General features: G+C 38.4%; 3 protein-coding genes and 1 long non-coding RNA gene across 10 annotated transcripts in view; 2 read left to right on the top strand and 2 right to left on the bottom strand.

The window, feature by feature from the left end:
• Positions 1 to 272, bottom strand: part of LOC146509562 (unconventional myosin-XVIIIa-like) — a 59,536-nt gene extending 59,264 nt beyond the window's left edge. Inside the window, exon 1 of one of the 6 annotated variants that reach the window (XM_085174175.1) lies at positions 24 to 272. The gene's annotated coding sequence lies outside the window, so the exon portion shown is untranslated. The remainder of the gene's footprint in view (positions 1 to 23) is intronic. The other 5 variants (XM_085174177.1, XM_085174178.1, XM_085174179.1 and 2 more) reach the window with 5 other exon arrangements.
• Positions 273 to 3,034: 2,762 nt separating this feature from the next.
• LOC146509561 (vascular endothelial zinc finger 1-like) lies at positions 3,035 to 16,895 on the top strand. Its single transcript, XM_085174194.1, has 5 exons — positions 3,035 to 3,166; positions 8,549 to 9,300; positions 13,015 to 13,084; positions 13,190 to 13,352; positions 13,882 to 16,895. Exons 1-5 carry the CDS (start codon positions 3,134 to 3,136, stop codon positions 14,247 to 14,249), a joined length of 1,386 nt encoding a protein of 461 aa, XP_085030320.1. The 5' UTR covers positions 3,035 to 3,133; the 3' UTR covers positions 14,250 to 16,895.
• LOC146509560 (uncharacterized) lies at positions 15,563 to 23,467 on the bottom strand. The gene is made up of 2 exons (XR_014876387.1): positions 21,100 to 23,467; positions 15,563 to 21,062 (listed from the first exon to the last, which is right to left on the bottom strand). It is a non-coding gene; the product is annotated as an uncharacterized LOC146509560 (long non-coding RNA).
• ksr1a (kinase suppressor of ras 1a) overlaps positions 19,307 to 23,523 on the top strand; it is a 32,734-nt gene continuing 28,517 nt past the window's right edge. Inside the window, exon 1 of one of the 2 annotated variants that reach the window (XM_085174192.1) lies at positions 19,307 to 20,785. In XM_085174192.1, the coding sequence (XP_085030318.1) occupies positions 20,747 to 20,785 (39 nt within the window). In that variant the 5' untranslated portion in view covers positions 19,307 to 20,746. The remainder of the gene's footprint in view (positions 20,786 to 23,523) is intronic. The other variant, XM_085174187.1, reaches the window with a different exon arrangement.

Raw genomic sequence — 23,523 nt, 5'->3', positions numbered from 1 at the left:
TGTAACATATGACAATTACCTACCTGTAATTGCCTAAACATGACAGCGTTGTAGTCTTACTACAGGTTTTCGGCATTTTCCAATGAACTGTCAGCAGGTGCGACAAATGCTTTTGTGATGCTTTCAAATGCTTGCAGTAAGCTCCGACTTCTGATTACTTTGACATAAGCGACCTGCGGGGAAGCAGCTATCCTCGTAAAGAAATAAACACAAAAAACTTAGAAAATGGTGTCGTACATCAGATGATTAATTCATTTTCCCCCAAACAGCTCAATAGTTTTAATAAACCTAAGTAGTCTCCTCATTACACTTTAAAATATATATTATAAAGAGGGAAAGCTGAAAAACAACCTCTCTCTTAATGGTCTAAATTGGAAACATAGGGGAATTAGTCCTCAATGATAGTAGGACGATTTAGATGTCCAAAATGTAGGCTAACGCTCTAAATTTTAATAAATCCAACAGCACATGAAAGCTCCGGAAGACTACACTGGACAGCAGTGACCCCTCCTGGTCTTTATTTTAACCATACAAAGGATGTAAGCACAGATATTTAGTTCCAAGCTGCCCAGTTTTTCGTATTGAAAAACTTTGATATTGTTAACATGTTGATTTCACATTGGATAACACATAAAGTGTTTTGCAGCTAATGAATTACAGTCCAGTGACATTGGAGTTACAGTCACTGGCATACAGACTTTAAACCCAAACAGAATCTGAGTTGTGGTGAATGGTTATTTTAAACATTATTTACCTATTTATATGGAATTCTTTAGGATAATTCCTCCTACAACAATGATGAGTTGATTACAGCATATGTTAGAACTCAATTTGCAAGATCAATTGCATAAAATGTTCCACCTCATTTGCATCGTTTCTTTCTTCTCCCAGCAGTTTCAATATACATATACATAATGAATTCCAGATCATCCCATATGTTTTGCTTGTTAATGCTCATTACACTTAGGAAGCTGCAATTCTGAGGAGAGAGCCACAATCTGAAATGTATTACCTTAATAGTTTACTCACACTGACCCATTCATTTTAGAAAAAATCATTTTAGACATTTACAACATGCCAAACTTGATTTTCTTTACATTTTTTTATTACTCTTACTATTTTGATGAAAATATGCATTTACATTTTGGCAAATTCTGGTTTGTCTGAATTTATCCATGGAGTGCCCCCGTGTCTCAAATGAGATGCCCAGTACTTTCACTTACTGACAGTGAACATAAAGTTTTGTTTCCAGCTGAAGTTCATTGTTGGACACTTTTGCTTCATTGGAACTGGATTAGGGAGATATGAATACCTCCAACTAAAACATTGAGTGGACTGTATGAGATTCAAAACTTTCAATATGCAGTTGGAAAAAAACTGACAATAGATTACAATGGGGCTCCTTCATTGAACAGTCATTCAGTGATAAGCAGAGTTTAAAGAATGCACTAGAAGGAGCGTGTACAATACTGATTCATGCACAGATCTGTATCCATGTTAACCTTAAGAACAAGCCTCATTCTCTGGAAGACATTATTACTTTGCTCTTCCATCCATCCATCCACCTTCCACTGCCCAGTTCAGCATCACGAGGGTTTTAGAGTCTGTCCCTGTGATCACAGGGTGAGAGACAGGGCACACCCTGAACAGGTTGCCAATTTTTTGTAATACATTTCTTCCTAAATCTCAAAATCAAAAGTGAAAAATCCCCACAGTGTCCAGTTATTATTTTCCCAATGTTCATTAGAAAGGTTTTGAGAATGAACTACAATACTTTTTGAACTTTTGAACAGCATTACCAGTCATTCTGAATATTATTTAACTTGTATGAACAATGAAATTATAAATCTAACAGGGAACATGGAATTGTTGAAGTAGTAAGACCTCCTGTTGCTTATTAAGGTTTTGTAGCATCACCTACTGGTCTTGCAGAGTCTATGTACCTTTTTTTTTAGTCGTGTATGGTTTACCATATATTTTTCATCTATACTGTCTGTCTCTATCTATGAGGACTTCTTGGTCAGCTTCAGTGGAGAATGTTAATGAATTATTCATTTCCAAAGAAAAATGTCATATCAACTTTTTCTTATCACCTGACTAAGATTAAGGAATGAAACCTATCTGACTCACACCACCATACACAATACAAGGAAACTATGACTCATTCCCTGTCAGTTACCACTGAGTCCCTAACATATTACCATTCCTTATACAGTTGGATGGTGAATGACAATTGACATTTGGATGACAGTTAAGGATTACACTGCATTGTGTGCGTGCGTGTGTATGTGTGTGAATTGTAAATAAAGGATGAAAGCCCTTTTTTAGAAAGTGAAAATTTTCATTTTCCAAGAGCTTATATAAAAATGTTGTTTTTGTTTAATGTACAAGTCATCTCACGCAAAAAACAGCATCTACAGGACTTTATCTATTCAGAAGCATATCTGAGGCTTGCATCATTACCTCGAGGTTGTGGTAAATACTAATTGTCAGATTCTGCAGGTAATGATGAAAGATAGAACTAGAATCACTTTGAACCCAAGTGTACATGACGTAAAAAGTAAATTTAGGATATTATGGCTCTGCCTTTTCATTCATCCCTATTACATGAATGAAAATAAACTCGCACTCAAATTACTTCTCTAAAATGAAACACTTGGCACAGTGGGAAAGACGACCGCCCAACTGTTTATAATGCAGAACAACACGCTAGCATCTTTTTTTCCCTTTTAAAAAGGACGAAACGTTACTGAAACGCAATCATTTCCCAGCCACATGCGACAATCTAATATAACAAATTCCCCTCACAGCATCAGCAAAAACCATCCAGGGGGGTGTTTTAAAAATCCAACGCCACCAGATTACTATCGTAATAACACGGGAACAATTCATACAATCTCTTGTGAATTTGAATTCAACATACATCGTAAGTTGCTATTCTTGTTGGTGATTAATTTATATTTCACGAGTTACGCATACGAATTCATTTCAAAATACGAAATTTAATGAACCCCGCCAAATCCTGCGCAAAGTGGTTCAGCCCTTGAGGTCACCGGAAGTTGTTTAGCTGCCATGTTTGGTTGCTTTGTTGTAGGCTTCTACTAGGTTTCCTACAGAATTAGTAAGTGTGGAAATGGAGCCGAGCTGGAGTACGTTTCTTTTTCAAGTAAGTTGTCTCTTTTGGAGGGAAACCGGAATAGTCGGTAAAACAACCGTAGAATTGCAAACGGCTTCATATCTTAGTGGTAAATCCAGTTTTTAAACGATTAATGTCAAGAACAAGTAACCAAGCAAAACAATGGTATATGAATCCAGGCTTCCAGCTGTGAGGCTTGGGAATGACGCTAGAACAAAAAATCTAATCTCTACAAGCATTGTTTGAAAAGCGGCATGTTTTCATACCCCGACGACATTTGGGTATTTGCGTTTAATACTTCGACAGCGTTTGTGATTCCTTGTTTTTTTTAAGTTTGTTTGCCTAGCCGGAGCCAAACATGCGGGATCACTTGGAGTGAAGCAGGAGACGCCACTGCACCGTTACAATCGAGACAGACCTGTTTTTTTTCCCCCCCTTTGACTGAAGGCTTTGATCAGGCGCCGTGGGATAATGAGATGTAACGCTGCGACATGTTTCAGTGTAGCGTGGATAACAGAACACGCATTGTAGATTTGGCAAATCTCTGGTTAAGAGGTTTTTAGCTGCTGAGATTTACTAACGGCGGTTCTCAAGTCCGCGGTGAACTTTCCGCCTGCTCCAGCCGGTTCGACACTAACTAGCCAAGTAGCTAACGATGTTCGGGCTACCTTAATTACACTCGCTGGCTAATTTAGCTTAATGTGGGCGAGGCTGCCATAATGAGCTTGCAAAACTAACGTTACAAGACTTGACGACCAGCGCTGTGCAGATTCTCTGCTTATTAACTAAGCTATTTATTCTGGTGACCGTGGTGGAAAGGAATTCAAACTATGCACACAACATCAGCTAACACTAGCAGCGAAGAGGCGCATTTGAAATTAGCAACGGCGTTACGAAATGAATAAATGCGTGCTGGGAAGGAAAGCGAGTGCTGCGGTTTAGAGTGATATCTGTCACGGTTTAGTGAATTTCAATATGTGCTAAGAATGAAGGCTATTGTTCACTCTTATTTGTGAGCTTCTCAATCGCATGGCCTTACCTAGGCTACAAGAAATGAGCTCGGGAACATGGAGCAAATGAGTTTTGTAAGGATAAAGATTTCATGTTTTACAGTTGAGTCCGTTTTTGTGTAACCCCAATGCAATATAAATATATATTTTTTAGTTTCCATTCCCAATACGCACCATTATTCCAGGTTTACCACTATTCTGCGGTCTCTTGTGTATTTCCAGTGCTTAAAATTAATTTTTCGCCTTGACTCAACACTTCAGTGGGTGTTGCAAAGTTCTCCTCGTGGGAGGAACTTCCCAGTAACTTCAGGATCATTCCCAAAAATTACTTTTCAGTAAACCCATCAAATCTGCGTTTGTAATGTTCACAACATCTTTATTTCTAATAGTAATATATTTTGTGTAATAAATAAATATGTTAATGACAGCAGGGGGAAACAGGATATTGTGTATAAGTGCACAATTTATAGTTTTCATGCTAACGAGCCACTTCTGTTTTTAAAAGTCTTCTAAAGTGTGGAAAAAACTGATCATTAATGCTCTGATTAAGCTTTCACTGCTTGGTGTAAGGACATCAATGGTTGCAAAGAATCTGAATAGCTGACTTTGGCAAATAGTTTAAAGAAATCCATCTTAAGTTGTGTTCATTTCACTGCTTTTTGGACACTTTTTGTTTTTTCCTGAGTTTCTGATAATTTGCTCTGCTGTCGGAGTGGTCGTTCATTCACATCTTTGTGTACTATTTCTTCATAATTGAAAAGGCAGACAGACAATGTCATTTGTCATGCAGTATCTGGCGTCTAGCCAGAGGCCCTGCGTGTATTATGTACCTCACACTGTTACTGTGTCAGTTTCATGTAAATCAGTGTGCCTTTAAATTCAGGCTCCTGGAACACTTTGAAGCATTTTTTTAAACTTTGTTTTTCATTCTTTTTCAACACATTTCAACACATAGTTTGTTTTTGTAAACAAGAAGTTTATATGAAAATTGGTGATATTTTCTGAAAAGCTTTGTCAGGTGTTTTAAATGACCTGTGTTGTTGTGTAAACCAGCTTAAATATTACCAGCTCTATATCCTCCTGTCAGATAAATGCACAATGTGGGGAAAACATGTTAAAAAGATGGGAGGGTCCAGTGTTTGTGAGGCTACATTCAGGAAAATTGGTGAATCATGTTGCTTTCAGCACTCTGAATCTGGATATGTGAAGTGTTACACTAATAACCCTTTTAGGTAAGTGAGAAAAGTTATAACGCAATCCATGTGTGCACGAAACTCAGTTTTGGCTTTCTCCAGAAACTGCAATAGCCACTCAGAAACCCACTGTGAAAATGAATGCTTTATGGTAAGTGGAAATTGTGTAAAAGATTCTTTGTTTCTGTTTTGCCCTATTTTACCGAAACATTCAGATGGCAAATCTCAGTAACAAAATGACACTCATCAGATGATTAGACTGTACTGAAAATATTACATTTTTCAGTAATCACATTGACTTGAAATAATACCCAACTTACATGACACTGAAAGAGTGTGCATAAGCATGGTGTTAGTGAGGGATGTTATCAAGTATCACTTACTCCAAGTGTTTGTTTTGCTTAAAACTGGACCTTCATAACAAACAACCCCTTTTGAAATTGCACAATTACTGTTTATATAAAACATGTTTTGGATGCTCTTGCTAGAGCTTTAGACTTGGTAGTCACTATCATGTATTCTATTTTTTTTTTTCTCTCTCTCTCCTCCAACTTTCAGAGTATTTTGCTTGTCGCTGGCCCCCCCTTGTTATTATGTTACGTATATTACTTTTTTTTAAACAAAGGTAATATGTTACATATATTACTTATTATTAACTTTGTTTAAAAAATAAAAAAAAAGATAACTTTACTGCTCATATGGAAGGTTCATGTTTTTACGGTACAATATAATTCTGGTCATTTTGACTGAAATGAAAAGCACAGGTCTGTAAAATGGGTTACATCAGAAATGCAGGGTATATCTGCTTGGCTATTTTTGTAGATGTTTAGGCGTTTCATAGTTTTTTGGGTACATTGTATTTTTATGGTGTTTTTAAAATGTATCTATTTATTTTGACATGTTTTTTGTCTCAACGTCACAGCGATTGCTCATTGTAATACAGCACACCTATTAGCTATAGGGGTGTTAAATCCCACCCATTCTGGATGTTTAGAAGACTAGCCTTTGTTGAATGTCCTTAAAGGTTTGTTCAGTCTTAGTAGAATTCAAATATCTGCACGAAAAAATACGCCTTAACCAAATGAACCCTGAAGTACAACTTTTTGGGATCATTAAAAAAAAATTAGGGGATTGACAACATTTCAGAAGTTTGCCCACTAAGCAAACTAGACGGCAGCCAAAAACATTCAGAACTTGAAAGAAGGACCTAGAAAAAAACCCCTCAAAAATTAGATGTACTCGAAAAACAAATTATGTAATTAGAAGTTTTGTTTCTTTCTCTGCCCCCCTTTTCATCCCTGTCATCAGTTTTTGCCTGTGATGGAAAAATTGAGATTTCGGCAAGCAGCTGTAGAGTGTGGCACAAAAGACTAAAGAAAGACAGCGCATAATCTAACTCAGACCGTGAGCGCAATTCAAGCCTACAGTGGCCCATGGAGCCATCAGGACACTCCCTCCATTTTGATGTTATTTATGAGGGAGCAGCCCCAGTTGTCAGAGCGCATTTGTGTCAAAATGGTCAGAGCTGCATGAAGGCACAGCAGCTTACAGGCCCTGCACCTCTGCATAGAGGGCCAGGCTGTCTACACTGGCTACGTCTGCTGTTCACAAGCTTCACAAAGGGGGGTTCACTGCTAGTACCCCACCTCCCCCCTCCAACCCAAACATAAAGCTCTCCCCACCCCTGGTGTGCCAGCGGACGGGTTAGCATTGGCATGATGATGACTAATCCTGGAAGGTGGCAAGTGTAAGCAGGTGCTCAGACAAATGGATGGGTGGCATTCTCCTCGAGTTCCCAGGTCCCATTGCATATGTAGGAATGACGGCTAGTTTCGCTGAGTAGTGTGTGGATAAACAATGTCCCCGTCCCATGAATAGATGAGCCAAATCAATGAAGATGAGCATACAAAGATCCCCTGCTGAGGCCCGAGTGCATCACTGCTCAGATTTGTGTCTTTCACAATAGGCTAGATGACATAAGGAGGACATTGTGAGGTTCATTTTTCTTTTCTGTCCCGTCTCCTCTTTTGCAACTTTTTTCTTGGCTAGCCTTCTTCGATGGATGATTGAACCTCAAAGAGAAAGGTCAAGTATTTCAGCTTGCTTTTCTCGCTGGTGGTTGACAACACCGACAGAGTAGTCCTGAGTGTGTCCATTCGCTGAAAAAACGATGTTAACTGTGTTTCTTTTTTTTCATATCTGGATATATGAAAAAGAACGAAGTGTTATGAGAAGTGTGATAGATTTTTTTTAACTGAATTAAACTCCATTGATATTTATTGTGATGTCTTTTTTTTTTTTTTTTTTTTAAGAAAATAAGGCAGCCGGATTTCATACTGCTTCCACTAGCTCCATTCTGCCCCAAGTACGCCCAAACAGTCATGGATGATTTTAGCTGGTCACAGCAATGGTACAAAACTCAAATTGTTTCTGATCCATTTAGTCAGGAAATTTGATTACTTAAATGAGTGAAAACCCAGCTTAGCATCTTGTTGCTATTGCTAATTACAACCAGCCATTTCATCCCATTTGTGCTGCGGCAGTAGCTGGCATTGGTTTGTACTTGCAGATCGCCAGGGGGGTGCAAAAAAATCTCAAAGCAGTTATTCCAGATGTAAAGTTTTATTTTGTCTGTTGCCCTTTATTTTCCTGTCGTTTAACTCCTTTACTTACACAATGGAGCAGAAGTAATGTTATCCCAAATCAGCTGGGTACCTGAGATGATGGCCTGCTCTTTAGCAGCCTTCTTGGTAGTTAAACTGCGCTCTGCTACGGCTCTTATTTGGTATGCCTGTTTTGCAGTCACATGATGAATGTGAGCACCGTCACGATGGTATCCTTTTTCATCCAGCACATTTGGATTCTTTTGCATTAGTGGCATGCGGCACCAGCCTCATTAATAACCCATCTAGTTCTTGTTTTGTATTCTGTAAAAGATTACTAACACATATTGTGTTTATTGAGTTGTCAGACTTTCCAGTGAGGGAACACCTGGCTTCAACGCTTTTTGTTTCTTGGTCATTATTAAGTTGTTTTTTTTGTTTTCTTTAGATTATGGCGACTTTATTTTTCTCTCGCAGTTGTTATCATTATTATTATTATTATTAAATCTTTAGTATTATCTTTAGTGCCTTGTTACTTTTGTTTTATAAGTAGAAGTCTAGTATTCATCTTTATTCAACCAAAACCCTCTGTGTTTGATTCATCAGCAGGCCAATGAAGCCCTCCACCACCAGCACCAGGTGGCCCAGAACAGCCTGCTACCACTTCTCAATGCAGGAGCTGAACAAGTTGACCAGAAGCCTATCCTGCCTATCCAAATAGACCAGAAGCCACCTGCCAATGCTGCTGAGCTTCTCAAAGACAATGTCGCCAGCGGAGGTGGTCAGCGGCTTCCTGTGCCTGTGATAAAGAAAGAACACAAAGGCAAAACCCCTTTTGTCTGCGGCTACTGTAACAAGGCCTTTCGCGACAGTTACCACCTGCGACGTCATGAGTCCAGCCACACCGGTATCAAGATGGTTTCACGTCCAAAGAAGACAGCCCAAACAGCCCCCACCATGGTCCCCATGATCGGCACCATGCCACGAGAAAACAACGGCAACTCTTCCTACATCTCCACAGTAGCTGGCATCCTCTCCACAGCAACAACCTCTGTTTCCTCAGGCACAAGTATCATGACATCACCTGCAATGGGCAATGTGCCGCAGCAAAATGTCCCGAAGAAACCTGCCAAACCTGTCAAGAAGAACCATGGATGTGAGATGTGCGGCAAAGCCTTTCGCGACGTATACCACCTGAATCGTCACAAGCTGTCCCATTCAGATGAGAAGCCTTTTGAGTGTCCCATCTGCCAGCAACGCTTTAAAAGGAAGGACCGCATGACCTACCATGTTCGCTCTCACGATGGGGGTGTCCACAAGCCCTACGTATGTTCTGTGTGTGGAAAAGGCTTTTCCAGGTAAGGATCAGGTTTTTGTCCTTTGATCTGTAAGGAAACTAGTACAACAGTCATCACTAGTTCAACTCCAGCTGCTGTCAGTTTTTCCCTTCAGTTACTCACCTGTCTGTATTTGTTAATTCTACACCTAAATTGTTCAGTATGTCTCTAGTTAAAAATGAATTTTCCACATTGAGCATCTCCAATGTGAATTTGTTTTTCCAATATCCTGCCAAACAGGTCTGTCATAGGGATCCAGACTGACACAGGAATTCCATAGGGAGATAAGATTACTGTTTTAAATTACAATCGTTTAGCTCATAAGGTGCTGGATGAAGTTTTAGTCTCTGTTAGATAATGGCATAACATTCTTTATTATACAGTACCACCATGCAGATAATAGATGGTCTAAATGTCATTTTGAGATAAAAACCCCAAACAAAAAATAATTTGCACTGATAAGAAGAACAAGAAGTCCTAAAAACATGTTATGGCCACCGAGGTCTCGAAGATGTTTGAAACAACCTTACCTTGTTGTGGCAGCTGGTTTCCCACAAGCATCCATTTTGTCAGGCTTCAAGCTTGCTTGCAGATAAAACCACAGTAGCTTGGACCCATTAGCTTACAATAATCAACTACTGGCAGCTGCAAGTGTTTGTTGGTTCAAAACCAAAGTGAAGTCTTGCCTTTGATACGGAAAATGTCCATATGAAGATGTGAAGAATACCAACTTAGTAGTTTGCTGCTTGGGGTTTTTCGTTTGTTTGTTTTTTTTACTACAGCTGGTCTCCTAAAGCAGGAGCTGTCAGTTTATTGACAACTTTAGACAAAGAACAGCCCTCAAATATGGAGCAAGAAATGAAGTGCTTTAGGTTTTATTTACTGGAGTTTTTCAGCTAAGCTAATCGGCCTGTCCACAAACTTGACCAAGTGTTCTCCAGGGTAACTGGGAATCCCTCCTTGTTGTTGCACTAGCCACTAGTTTGTTTGGGATGAGTTTACTTAGGTTGTCTGTGGAATTGTGAAACTGAGTGCACTAAGAAGCTAGTAGCACTCCTCGTGTGTACATGTGATCAGTCCTTCAAGGGGTTTGGTAGGCAGTAAGAATGTCAGCCACACTGATAATACAGAGTGGCACAAGAAAATAATAAACTGATGAAAAAATGGCGCTGTTTTTACAACCCTTCTGCTCTATTCCTGTGCTTTTAATCAACAACTAACAAGGCTACTATAAACAGGAAATGTGCATCTGAGAGCTAATTTATTCTTATGGGAGGGGAGACAAAAAGTAATTTCACCCTCTGGTGATTGCATTCTGGGGTCATAGGGAAAAGTCCTGACTTGTCTATGCAGAATTTCAATAAATAAATAATGATAAATACATTCTAACAACCAGTCTTTTATGAGTGTGTCCTTGGCAGTCCACAAATGGCTTCTGCTAAGGAAAAAAAAATCATGCTTAATAGACTGAAGTATTAAATTTTACCATCTTTCATGCATGCAGTTGGTTTTGAATGCAAATGCTAGATTCTACATATTTCATGCTTTACCAAAGGTACACTGAACTGCTACCCAACAGCTTGTACATTTGTAAGTGAATTATTCACATCATGGTGTTTGGAATAGTCAGCCGAACTGTGATATATAGAGCAAATATATGTCAATCTAGTGTCCGTGTTGCTCCAATGTGGCCTTTTTTTTTTTTTTTTTTTTAAATGTTTATTGCTGGGGTTAGCAGTTTAAACTTGTACTTGTAATGACCCTGCACGCCATTTCAACCACATGTTTAAAAAGTCGCACATGGAAGAGCACCAGTGAAGTACCAAAGGAGGGGGAGGCGTCACTTGTCACTTTGCAGTTCCCGCCAGCATGTCACAGACTCTTTCCCCTGGGAATTCACTGAACCATGCGGTAATGTTTAGGTCAACACATTTAACATGAAGTAATGACTTTAAGAAGGTTTAATAGTGACATACATTTAAAATTTTGTTAAAAGCCAAGTGTTTGTTAAACCTGACGTGTACATAAATCAGTATTGATTTAGCAGAGAGTCGTGATAACATAAAAAAAACAAAACAGCAAGCTGTGTGCCGCAATACACAGCTTCAACAAAAACATCAGCAGTGTACCCTGGCCAAGCGGTAACATTAGCACTGTGCTGTGTAGGGCAATCTCAGGCATGCCTCCAACATGGTGACGTTGGGCAGCGATTCATCAGCATACTGGAAAGTGAGAATGAGGACTGAGTAACAGGGCATTGAGTCACTGCCACTCAGCCGGATCTGTAGACGGGCACTGTCTGGAGTCTGCTCTCCTCATCAGTGGGGCAAGGGGGAAAAAAAAAATCTTTATTCCGGTTCATGGCACCCATGAGAAGATCCTACTTGACTCCTCTGATTTTATTTTTAAAAAAAGAAGAAAAAAAGAAAGGAATCCAGCAGCATGAAACTTTCCGGTTTGGAAGCAGCTGCCAAAGCAGTAGTTCTTGCTCACTCCATTATGGCACTTCTAACATGATTCAGCTCACAGCTTCACTAGAACTGACATGCTGACAGAGGAGGATCAGTGCCACAAAGACGTTTGTGAATGTTGGCCTTTCGCTGTAAATCTCAAGCAGTTTTCCTGTGAACTTTGCAAATTATATGTATGTTTGTTTGTTTTTATAGCTAGTTTGACATAAAAACACATTATGAAGCTTTAGTTTAAGCTTGAACACTTGGAATACAGAAGACAAGTTTCAGCAATTTCTTAATCCAGTTTTCAGTGGGTTTTTTTGGTGTAATAGACAAGGTATATCAGTACAGTCATGGTGTAAGTAAATATTAAGTGTTCTCAAATCCCCATTTAAAGTTCTATAACAAAAGGAGCAATATAGATCTTCTCTATATGCTCAGTTATAATAGTTTTCCCTTAAAGGCATTTTTTAATACCTATAAATATACACATCATATTTTGGCACAGTTACATGCTCTTATCAGAAACACAAGTCAGCACAGCCATGGATTATTGTTGTTTGTTGAACAACAGTTGTGCCATACGTGGTCTTCTTCTAATCCTCAGAGAGAGATGCAAATTCAGATTAGGACTTGTGTTAAGAAGTATCAAGAAAATTCCTGGAACTTCACATTCATTTCATTTTCATATATGTGTAATAACAAGGATGTTAGGAACTAAGCACAGCAATAATAATCAAACTGTCAGTTTATTCAAATATCATGTCAAAAACGTCCTTTCTTTTCATTGTGTGTGTGTTCAAAAGTAGGTCAAACAAATTTACGCACGATTGATCATGGAGAATTAACTACCATTGACTGAATTTTTCGGGATTTTTTTGTGCCCATCCCCTCATTATCTAAGTAAACAGAGCACATCCGTACACTTCTGCACTTGTAATGCATGTTAGGCTTTTCACTTTATGCTTGTGCACGTCCATGATGCGCATTTAGTAAATTATAAACACTTGTTGTATGTATTGTAACAACATATAGGTTTGTTTAAATCACAAGCAAAATAAATGTCAAATGAATTTGGTGAAGTCTTTTAAAAGTGTTAGCAGACGTTATACCAGCCCTACAACTGGTAGCCATTTTTATGTAGCTTTTTGTTGGGTTACAGAAACCATATTATAAATAAATCTCCACACAATGAAGTACAAATTGTCTCATCTATATCTAATGGAACTCAAATGTATCGTCTTTAAATTTTAACCATGTTTTTGTTGTCATTTTTATCTAGGCCAGACCACTTGAGCTGCCATGTGAAGCATGTGCATTCCTCAGAAAGACCGTTTAAATGTCAAGTAACGGTGAGAAAAATGGCTACTTTGCAGCTTGTTTTGTTTTTTTTAATCATTTTTAATATTGTGATTTCACTGCACTGACCTTTTACCCCATCTGCTGTGCGACACCAGGCCTGTACCTCTGCTTTCGCCACCAAAGACAGACTCCGTTCCCACATGATTAGACATGAAGGCAAAGTCACCTGTAGTATCTGCGGAAAGATGCTCAGCGCAGCCTACATCACCAGTCATCTGAAGACTCACGGGCAGACCAACTTTAACTCCTGTAACAAAGGTTCGTCACACACTGGGAGCAAATACAGCAGCACCATAGGGCCGTGCATTTAAAAACAATGGAAACCAATCCCTGCATATTGCCTTCGCATTACTGTAAGCAATAAGGGATAAAGGCAGTAATATCGTACAGGCTGTGAGTTTGCCAGAGCTTCAAGTGGAGAGCATTTTTAGAAAAATGTGGTTTTTGAAACTAGCTCAAACCGTCTAAGGCGTTGTCCTAAAATTTCATGCTCTTCTCTTTTGTAGCTTTTTGCAGCCTTTTTCAAGAGTGCAGACTTTAAAAAAAAAAAAAAAAAAAAAGTATAAAATGCCAGTCTCTTTATGTATTAGCAAGAATCATTTTGTTGGTCACCATACCGCTGCAGTTGTCATAAAAGCTGTCAACCTGTACATGTTGAGCACCACTGACCAGTGCTGATCCTCGCTATTGCTGTAATATTTGTGCAAAGTGCAAGATAATGGTGTTTATTTTGTTTTTGCTAAATGCTGCAAAGCTAAGTAAAATGCTTGTTCTTGGGTTTCTCCAGACGGTAACGAAGTCTGCAATTCTGCCTCAGCCACACCTGTGACCATCTCTGCCCCCATCACTTCAGCGATGAACCGGGGCAATGTGAACAACAACAACCCCGTCACCATCGCCGCACAAATGAACATTAGCACCAACACGGTCAACATCACATCTCCAGTCAGCCTCCAGCACCCTGTCACCATCACTGGGCCCGTCAACATCGCCTCCGTGAACATCCCGGCAACCGCGCCTATGAATATCGCCCACCCTGTCGCGATCACAACCCCGATGCCTATGAATATAGCCGGGCCGCTCAACATCGCCATGAGGCCAGTGGATAGCATGCCTTTTCTCTCCCAAGTCTTGCCTTCATCCCCACCTTGGTAAAAAATTTAAAAAAAAAAAATTAAATAAAAGATAAAAAAGGAGGGAGCGAGGTGAACTGGCCAAGAAGAAAGGGAAAATGAAGTGAAACAAGAGACTCCTGTCCTCACAGCTGAACCACGGGCTCGGCTCTTTCTCACCTAGAACAGCGCTCACTTCTCCGAGCTCTGAAGTGAATATTTACACGAGCTGTGCGCCCAGTAGGAGCTCACCAAGTCCCAGCTGTGTCCCAACCGAGGTTAAGTGACTGGCATGGGACGCAGAATAAGAGTAGAATTTGAGTAGGATTTATCTTGAAATCAGGACAGCCGTAAGACTTAGTGTAGTCAGTTAGAACGATGAAACTGTGATTTGTATTATGACAAATGAGAGGATTCCTCATCCTCGAGGACTCCTTAGGAAAACACATCAGTGCTTTTTGTAAAAGGGAGATGGGAAATGAACTGAAGCAATAACTATAAATTGCTGTATTTGATGTTTTACAAGTTCTCTCCCAAAGTCTCTGGGTGTTACTTTGTATATTGTTTTTTTTTGTTTTTGTTTTTTAACTATAGCCTGGTAATCACTATTTAATGTTATAGGAAATGAGTCTAGTAAAAGGGACAGCAGCTTCCACTTGCATGGAAGAATATTTTTTCACATTGCTATAGCATTTCTTTTGTATTCTCAGATAATAGGTATGCTCTTGAGGTACACTGACTAACTTGTACAGTTGACATAGTAATGTATTTTCCACGTCAGCATTTTAATTTTTGCTTTTAGCAAGTGGATATCAAGACACTGTCCTCTTGACTATGAAATATTTCTATTTTGTTTTTATATGTATGGACACACAAAGTTCTGTTTTTATTTTCCTATTTGTAGTGTTAATTTTTTTTTGGTTTTCTTCATGAATTCAGAATGGAACGAATCTTGCACTGAAAGAATATCCTGCATACAGGTGAACAGCAGTATTATTGAAGATCAAAGTGGCGTCTCAGTGTTTTTTGCAGCAACAGCAAGCACTTGAGCACCATCTAGTGGCTGATTTTGGAAAGCCTTGCAGTGAAGCTTTTTCAGGCTGTTACCCGTCACCATGGTGGTGACTAAACGTACTGCTCAAAAAACAAACAAAAACAAAAGAACCGAGGGAACACTTGAACAATTTTTAACTTTTAAAATTTCGAATCCAACCCTCAGTGTTGGTGATTTTGATTACACAATGGATGTCAGTAATGATTTTCAAACTGAATGTTTCATTAATCAAGGTCTGATTTTAAGTGTCACCTTATTTTAATTTTTAAAGCAGCATACTTTTGGCTGACTCTTCTGCACACTTTTACTTTTTTTTTTTTCTTTCTTTTTTTTCTGTTACATCCCCAACCATATGCTAAGGATGCTTCGCTCAGGAAACGTATAGAAAAGCCCCATTACTCATGAACGCGGTTCTTTTTATACTGATATCTACCACGTGTCATGATTCCTCTCCATGTAACTTTTTGGATTCCCTAAAAGATTTGGCATCGTGGGGTTTGACTTCAGTGAGGAAGAAGTTGTCCAAGACTTTTTGTTTTGTTTTTAATAGCCGTCCATTTAAAATGATAAATGACTGTACAATGGAATACATGCTGTTTACCTTTTTAAATTTCCTTTAAAGTCTCAGTCTGCATAGGTACAGTATGTGGCTGGGAACTGTTTAATCAAATGCAAGTTTGTGTCCACTGAAACAACAGGGCGAGACTGACAATGCATGACCCCGAACACTGTAGCTGTTGACCTGTTTTGTTTTTGGGTTTTTTTGTTTGTTTGTTTTTTGTTTTTAGTGAATGCCATGGTATTTCAGCAGTGTTTCAGCTCTTCTGAGTTGACAGAGTTTATACTGAAAAATGCAATATGCATGTTTGTCCTTTTTTTTTTTTTTTTTTTTTCCCAAGTTTTGTTTTAAACAAAATATTAGTCTAGCGTTTTTGTTTTTTTTTTTGTTTTTTTTTGTTATATTTACGTAGATACACTATAATAGCCTGTTTGCCAAATTTGAAACAATAATGATGTGATAAACTAAATATTTCTGGTGGAATTGAACATCTCTTTATTTTTAAGGAAAATGGTTAATTGGAAATTCCAGGACACTTGTGAAAGCAGTTGAATGTATATCTTTGTACAAAACTATTTTAGTTCCAAGGATAAGGTAGTTACAATAGATGTGAAAGATAACCTTTTTTATAAATTTTTTGTATTAGAACATTAACATTGATAATTTTGTATATATGAGACACTAGGCTTTCTGACTAGCAGAAAGGTCAAACATTCCTACATTTTTTTTTAAATGTACGTTTGTCAGATTATTACATAAACATGCGCAATGTTATGTGCCTTTTATTTGGGTTGTCTAAATAAAAGAAAACTATCAAATGTGTTTATGTATTAAGTATAGTTCAAAGTTAAGACAGCACTGTAACTACAAACATATCAGGAGCTTAATGAAACTTATAACCCTCCGTGCTGCTGATTATCCTTTCCTTTTCACTCGCCACACCCAGGACTAATTATTGTGAGACCTGTTGAATCAAGAAATCACTTAAATAGAACCCGTTGGACAAAGTACAGTAGGCTAAAGAATCTAACAAAAACAACAACAACAAAAAACAACATGCCATGATCTAAAGAAACGGAAACAAAAACATTGACATGTATTAGTCTGGAAAGGGCCACAAACTCGTTCCTAAACCTTTGGGGAGATTCATTGTCCCTGGAACAGTGGTGAACGTTCCCAGTAGTCGGCAGCCTACCAAAATGACTCCCAAGAGCACATCGCCGACTCATTCAGGAAATCAGAAAAGAACCCAGAGCAGCGTCTGAACTGCAGGCCTCACTTGTCTCAGTTAAAGTCAGAACATCTTGATGGTCAGAGTCTGTTGAGAAAATATTCTGAGGCAACTAGACAAAAATGTAACTTTTTGGATTGCCTCCCGTTACACATGGGGTCAAACTAACACAGCATTTAATTAAAAATTAAAAGAACATCATACCAACAAACGCACGGTCTCTGAATTAAAAGAACTCAGCAAATAAGAGGGGGGCAGAATTCCTCCATGACAAACATCTAATTGCAGTTTTTGCTGCCAAAGGTGGCACAACAACTTTAGGTTTAGGGGGCAGTTACTTTGTTAGCTAGTGCCAGGTAGGTTTGGGTAGTTTTTTCCCTTAATAAATAAAATAATTTAAAAACTGCAGATGAACATTACCTAAAGGTCACATCGTTAAGAAATAGGAAAAATAGAGATTAAAGATTCATCTGTCCCTTAAGTTGATCCATCTACTGTTCACTGAAGCCTCATCAGAAATGGCTTTGGTGGAAGAGTGGCTCATTCACTCATTAGCGCTTCATCAGCATTCACCATTGTTAAAGAAGGGAAATGGGGGAGAGGTAGGCCATTACACCAGAAGAGCTGTATTAAATATAGACATTCGAGCTTGAGATTGTACAAACTCTGTTTTCCACATATATTTGCTCATGTTTTAGTAAACCTATTCCCCATTTTCCTAACAGCATATAAGAAAATGTGGGCCTGAGCTTTATAGCATCAGCTAGTTTCCCTAGATTTGATTAGCATACACACAGTAGCTGTGCACACAATGACAAAGTTGTTTATCCATTCTAAATGTTTCTCAGAGTTGCATTCAAATACATGTTTGAAAGAGTTTAAATCTAATATTTCACAAAATAAGAAAGGTTTCTGAATTAAGCAAGAATGTAGATTTGTATAAACCTTTTGTGTAACATATATTAACATTTGCAAGCCACTGGAACCCTATATACTTTAAGTGGAATAAGATTTTGAATATTTTTAAAATAATAGTTTATCTAAAAAGAAAAAAAAAGAAAAAGTTGAAGGATGACTCCATACAAGGTCAGACTGGATAATAACTCAACTGTATCACAGCCAACAAAATTCAAACCAGACCAGCTGTGGTACTGTACTTATGCTTACTGTTGTTAACTTATTATGTGTTCTCACTGTGATGTGCTGTAAGAACGGTTTTGACTGTTAGAACAGCTCTTTCTGAAACAGACTGGCCTTCACATGTTGGACGCACAAACACACACACACACACAAAATCATGTTTCATTCTTAGATAATGTATTCTTTGCATTGCTAGCTGAACTGACTGAATTGGGTAAACTGTTCCACCAGCATGATTACCAAGCAGGAAACAAACCGAGAGGCTGGTTGGAGCAGGTGCTGTTAATCAACCATGAAAGCCATCAGCCCAACACATGCTCTGTTCAAGTGTTTAATGTCCACTGCTGGTGTGTGTGAAACACAGACTTTTAATGTTATTGATAATGACTGCTTATGACTATGCATATCCTTTCAAGAGATCTAATTTTCTTGATTTTCTTGATCCAATGGAAGTTCTTTAACACTCTTTTTAACAGATGTCCAGCAGATGGTGGTGTTGGCCACAGTGTGGCGTGGAGAAATCAGCTGCAGTTCACTGCTGTCTTACTTCTTTATTCAAGTTGTGATTCATGCAATCACATCAAACAGTGTGTACATAGGTCTGTATTTGAAAACATTGTTTTAAAATTACATTTATTTACCAAACTGACAGCCAGAGTGATAGTAGCTGGTTTTTGTTTTGCTTTATTTTATTTTGCACATTTTTCTTACATTTAGTTTTGTTTCAATTAGTTCGCAGGGTGAGTCTTCTTATTTTAGTTTCCATTTTTTTAAGTGTTCAGTTTACTTTTATTATTTTCAGTATTAGTTTAAATTTCATTTATAAGGGACTAAAAGTGAAGGTATTTCCTATACATTTGTTCTTTGTTATTTTAGTTAGTTTCCTAAGTGCATCAGACCATTTGAGTGTGTTTTTCTGGCACTGTAAATCATACTTTTCTATGAGCAACAATTAATCGAAATGCTGTTGATGGACATATTTAAGAACTGTAAAATTAGTTCTTAAAAATGGTCCTGAATTTGAATCTCACTGATTCTTTCAAAATAAAATGGAGCAACTGAAATTCACCTCTTAGCTAATGTAAAATGTTGGTATGTATAGTTAGTTTTAAAAAACAAAAGCAAAAGCAGATTTATGATGGTCACCTTTTTTTAACTGACCCAAAATTTTGAATGCAGTATTTATAACTAAAGTAATGAAAGTAGGAAGCACACAGAAGACTGTATTTCTGGATAAATAAGAGCTAAAAACTAAAAGGTTTCCACTGGGAAGTTGTGTTAAAAATACCAGTAAAAACGGCAATCAGTGATGATCAAATTATTTAAAACCTGCTTGCTGTAAATAACAAAAGACTGGAAAGTTACAAAATTCTTAAGAATGGGTTTCCCACCAGTGGAACATTTCACAACTAATTATCCTAAATAGAAACAGGACTGGGCGAAATAACAGAGGAGCTCCCAGAGCTTTTCTACAGTAAAGCTGTGGAGTGGGACATCAAGTTGTGAAGGCTTTGTGGGCACATAGGCCAACAATTTAAAATGCTATGGACGCTTAATGATTTTATCATCTACAGAAGTCTCATTAAAGAAGAAAAACTGGACTGAAAGGCTAAAAAAAACTCATACTGAATTGATCCTTTAAGTTACACTAAAACTGAAATATTTTTTAGGAAATCACAGAAGTTGCATTCATGGACAAAGAGAGAGACCATCTGGCTCAATAGCCAGCATCTGTGATGGTATCTGCGCACATGGTATGAGTAATTTGTAAATCTGCAAAGGTCCCATTAATCCTGTGAACAATATATACAGGTTTTGTAGCCACATATGCTGCCATTCAGGGAAGAACTTGCTTATTTCAACAAGACAATACCACACCACACTCTGCGGGACACAACAACAAAAAGACCTCATGGTGAAGAAGTTCAGGTGAACTCTCCTGCCTGTAATCCAGAAACTGTTATCCAAAAACATTTATGATTGGATAATTACTACTGGGCTAAATAAATAGCCTGACTTGTGATGTTTTGTCTCACTGATGTAAAAATTGTGCAGAATTATAGAAAATTCTTAAGGTATTACAAAGCTATGTGCACCTGGGATAAGTATCCAAACAGTGCAATGAGACAAGTGTCTTGTTAGCTATGCTGCAGGCCTCGTGGGCAGGCTTTCCAGGTCAGAGGTCGCGGGTCTTAAATGCTGTTTTTGGGGCTAACCCTCTGAAGACCTGAAGGCGATGGGAATCCTGGCTAGCAAAGGAGATGGAATTAGATTGTCTACGGTCTAATTTAATCTAAAGCCGGGAGCTCCGTGCTGCGTGTTGTGCCTTGACTGTCCAATAGTACAACAGTTTAAAGGGCTTAAGAGACCATGAGGCTGGGAAAGGATCATGTCGTCCTCAGCTCTCTGAGTTGTGTCAAGCGAGCTGACCGTTGTGCTTATGCTCCACTAAGATACTTGTGGGATTTCTTACATGATGTACAATCTTATTTCTGAGGTCAATGGCCAGTTATTTTCAAGTATCCTTTAAAATGGAAACAAAATCTTGGGGAAAAAATGGCAGCAAAAACAGAAAACAGAGAGGAAGAACAAATGGTGAGACTGATTTTTCTTTTTTTGTTGTCCTTAGCAATACGGTACATGTTTCATGAGAAAGAGCGCACATGAGGTAAAAAATAAAAACTGCTCAAAATTCACCTTTTTGTCATATGTGAGTTTAATAGTTATGTCCCCTACAAAGACACAGGATCCAAAAATAGCTGTCATTATATTTCGAAACACAGAATAACCATCTTTTCCATTTTGCTCGGTGTGTTTGATTACTAGAGCATGTCCTCGGGAAGAGAAACTTTTAACATACTAGTATTGTTTTCTTTGTAAAGCCCTAATTACAATGATCCCTCTGTTACCGCTTTGTAACTTGATTTTGAAGGCAGAGAGGAGCTGAAATTGGCGTGGTGTCCTGCTGGCATTTCATCATCAAATCTGTGCTGTTAATATAGCAAGGCTGAATTCACAAAGTGGTGGACCAACAACAACAATAGCTCGAGAGTGAGACTTTGTGTCTGTTTCATTCCATTACAGCAAGGCTCTTACATGTACTTCTAATATATTTGTGAGAAAGTTACAGTGCCACCTTGAAAAGATAAGGCAATTCAACAAGCTGCTTAGTTTAATCGACTTACATTTTAATATTTCATATAGCAATCTAAGCTTGTCGGATTTCCTAGTAAGTCTCTTTTGTGTTTTAGTCGAGATTTAGGTCTGTCCAACTTGACATGTGTGGTTTGTGAGTAAATATTGATTAAACTTCAAACATAAAGAGACTACTTATCAGCGTCACCTTTCTCAACCCATGATTCTAAATTTAAAGAACTCGCTTATACTGTATGTGCATTAATAAACATAGCATTTTAATACAGCCGGGTTACAGATTATTTTAAGCCGAACTAAAGTTGTTCATTTTGACTTTAATAGCTTCTAGTGATTTGAGGCTGACTCAGTGGTGTACCAAAACAGCCAGAGTGAGGTTTCTAATCCCTCTACTTGGTTTTTCACTTCTGCACTGTCTGATTTCTATGTGCTACCATGTGTGGCTGATATTTGGACTGGTGTAACTTATTTATTTATTTTGGCCAGTGTAAGACACAGTTACATTTTCCCTGCAAATCAGAAGAGGAGAAGAGACAGACAGATGGAGGAGAAGGAACACAGGGCTACATGAGAAGTGACTCACGTTCCATTGTATAATCAGGGTATATTAAAGGAAGGAACATCACACCCTCATTGCAGCAATAAGCCATGTGTACTGCTACTTAACGGTTGTGGAAACCTGCAAATTCATCCCACCCCCACAGATATAATATGCACTGTCCTGATATGAGGACAGACAACCTACCTCGGCTTCGACTTTGCAGTAACAAATTGTTATTCCTTCATTTCTGCCTCCATGCATCCTATGGCTTTCGATGCTCTGTGAGGATGACAATAAAATCACTTTTTAGTCTCATTTGTGCCAAATATGCATATACAAATGTACTAAATATGCACATATCCTTTATTCTCTGGGTGTAAAGCTCATTTTTACTCAAAGTACACCTTGTATATTTCACTATGCAGTTATGATGTCACCTACAGTCTGTGAGCTTGATCTGATGAGCTGAGGATTCAGCACTGATTCACAGTCTTTAAATAAATGCAAATAAAAGGAATATGGGAATATACTAGTCGGCACTCTTGTAATCATATTGCTAAATTTCCTATCCAAATAGTTCTTCTGGTGCATCAGCTTTGCTCCACACAGTATAATGACAGTGTATGGAGCTGCAAGTGAGGTGAAAGGTGGTGATTATTCTTGGTGTCCAAAGCTACTCTAGAATTGCCCTGCCTCTCTGTACGGATCTGCAATCAGAATAGAAAAAGTGGGAGTATGCTGAGGCCTGGACGTCCTCGTAGCACCACAGCAGTATATTTTGCATTATTTTGCAGTTCCTTTATTATCTGCTCTGCTGCCAAAAAGCGATTTCCACTATTTGCTCAAATGACCTGCTGGCCTATAATCTGTCAAACATATCTATCATGAATGGTGTCAAGTCATTTTGAAACACAAAGATCATTCCTGTTACAAGGTAAGACCTATACAAAGTCATTTACATAATCTTTATTTATCTAGGTATATTGGTGATTTTAGGCCTATTTTTGGGGGGTGGGGGGTACTTAGCATCCCTAAATTGCACTAAAAAAAATCACAGTAATAAAGTAATATTCATGTTTTTTTGGTATTACTGAATGGATACCAATGGATATCTGTTGGAGTGGGTGCAGGTTACAGTTAACACAGATTTAAATGTCCACAGTTGTTGATGTGGTGATGTTACAGTGCAGTCACACTGAGGTTTTTAAGTAGAAGTAAGAGATAAGTAGTTGCGTAAGTAAGATGGACTGTCTTTATGTGGTTAACAGACTGAAGCAGCACATTTCTCCTCTCACTCACTTTTCTACAAATAGTTCTTTAACTTACTTTGAAAAATTCTGGAGAACATCATTGAGCCTAATGGCCTTTACACAGACACGTGTACTGTATGCATTACATTATGATTGGAGGCTGAGACCCCCCCCCCCCCCCCCCTTTCATCCTAGAATCGCCCCTGCATTTAGGCTTCTCTACCTGTGACCCTGCATACTAATCTTCTCCCAGCTGAAAAATGGTCCCAGTAGGAGAAGCACGGACATTTAAAACAACAGAAACCCCGATAAGTGCCAGTAAGCTACGTGACAGTGGATCAGAACATCATCATATCAAAACAGTTTAATGCAATTAAGCCGTCGTTAAT

This window comes from Neolamprologus multifasciatus, chromosome 10 (assembly GCF_963576455.1).
Source record: "Neolamprologus multifasciatus chromosome 10, fNeoMul1.2, whole genome shotgun sequence".
Classification (NCBI taxonomy): domain Eukaryota; kingdom Metazoa; phylum Chordata; class Actinopteri; order Cichliformes; family Cichlidae; genus Neolamprologus; species Neolamprologus multifasciatus.
The sequence above is the reverse complement of the archived record's forward strand: the minus strand, read 5'-3'. Positions and strand labels throughout refer to the sequence as shown.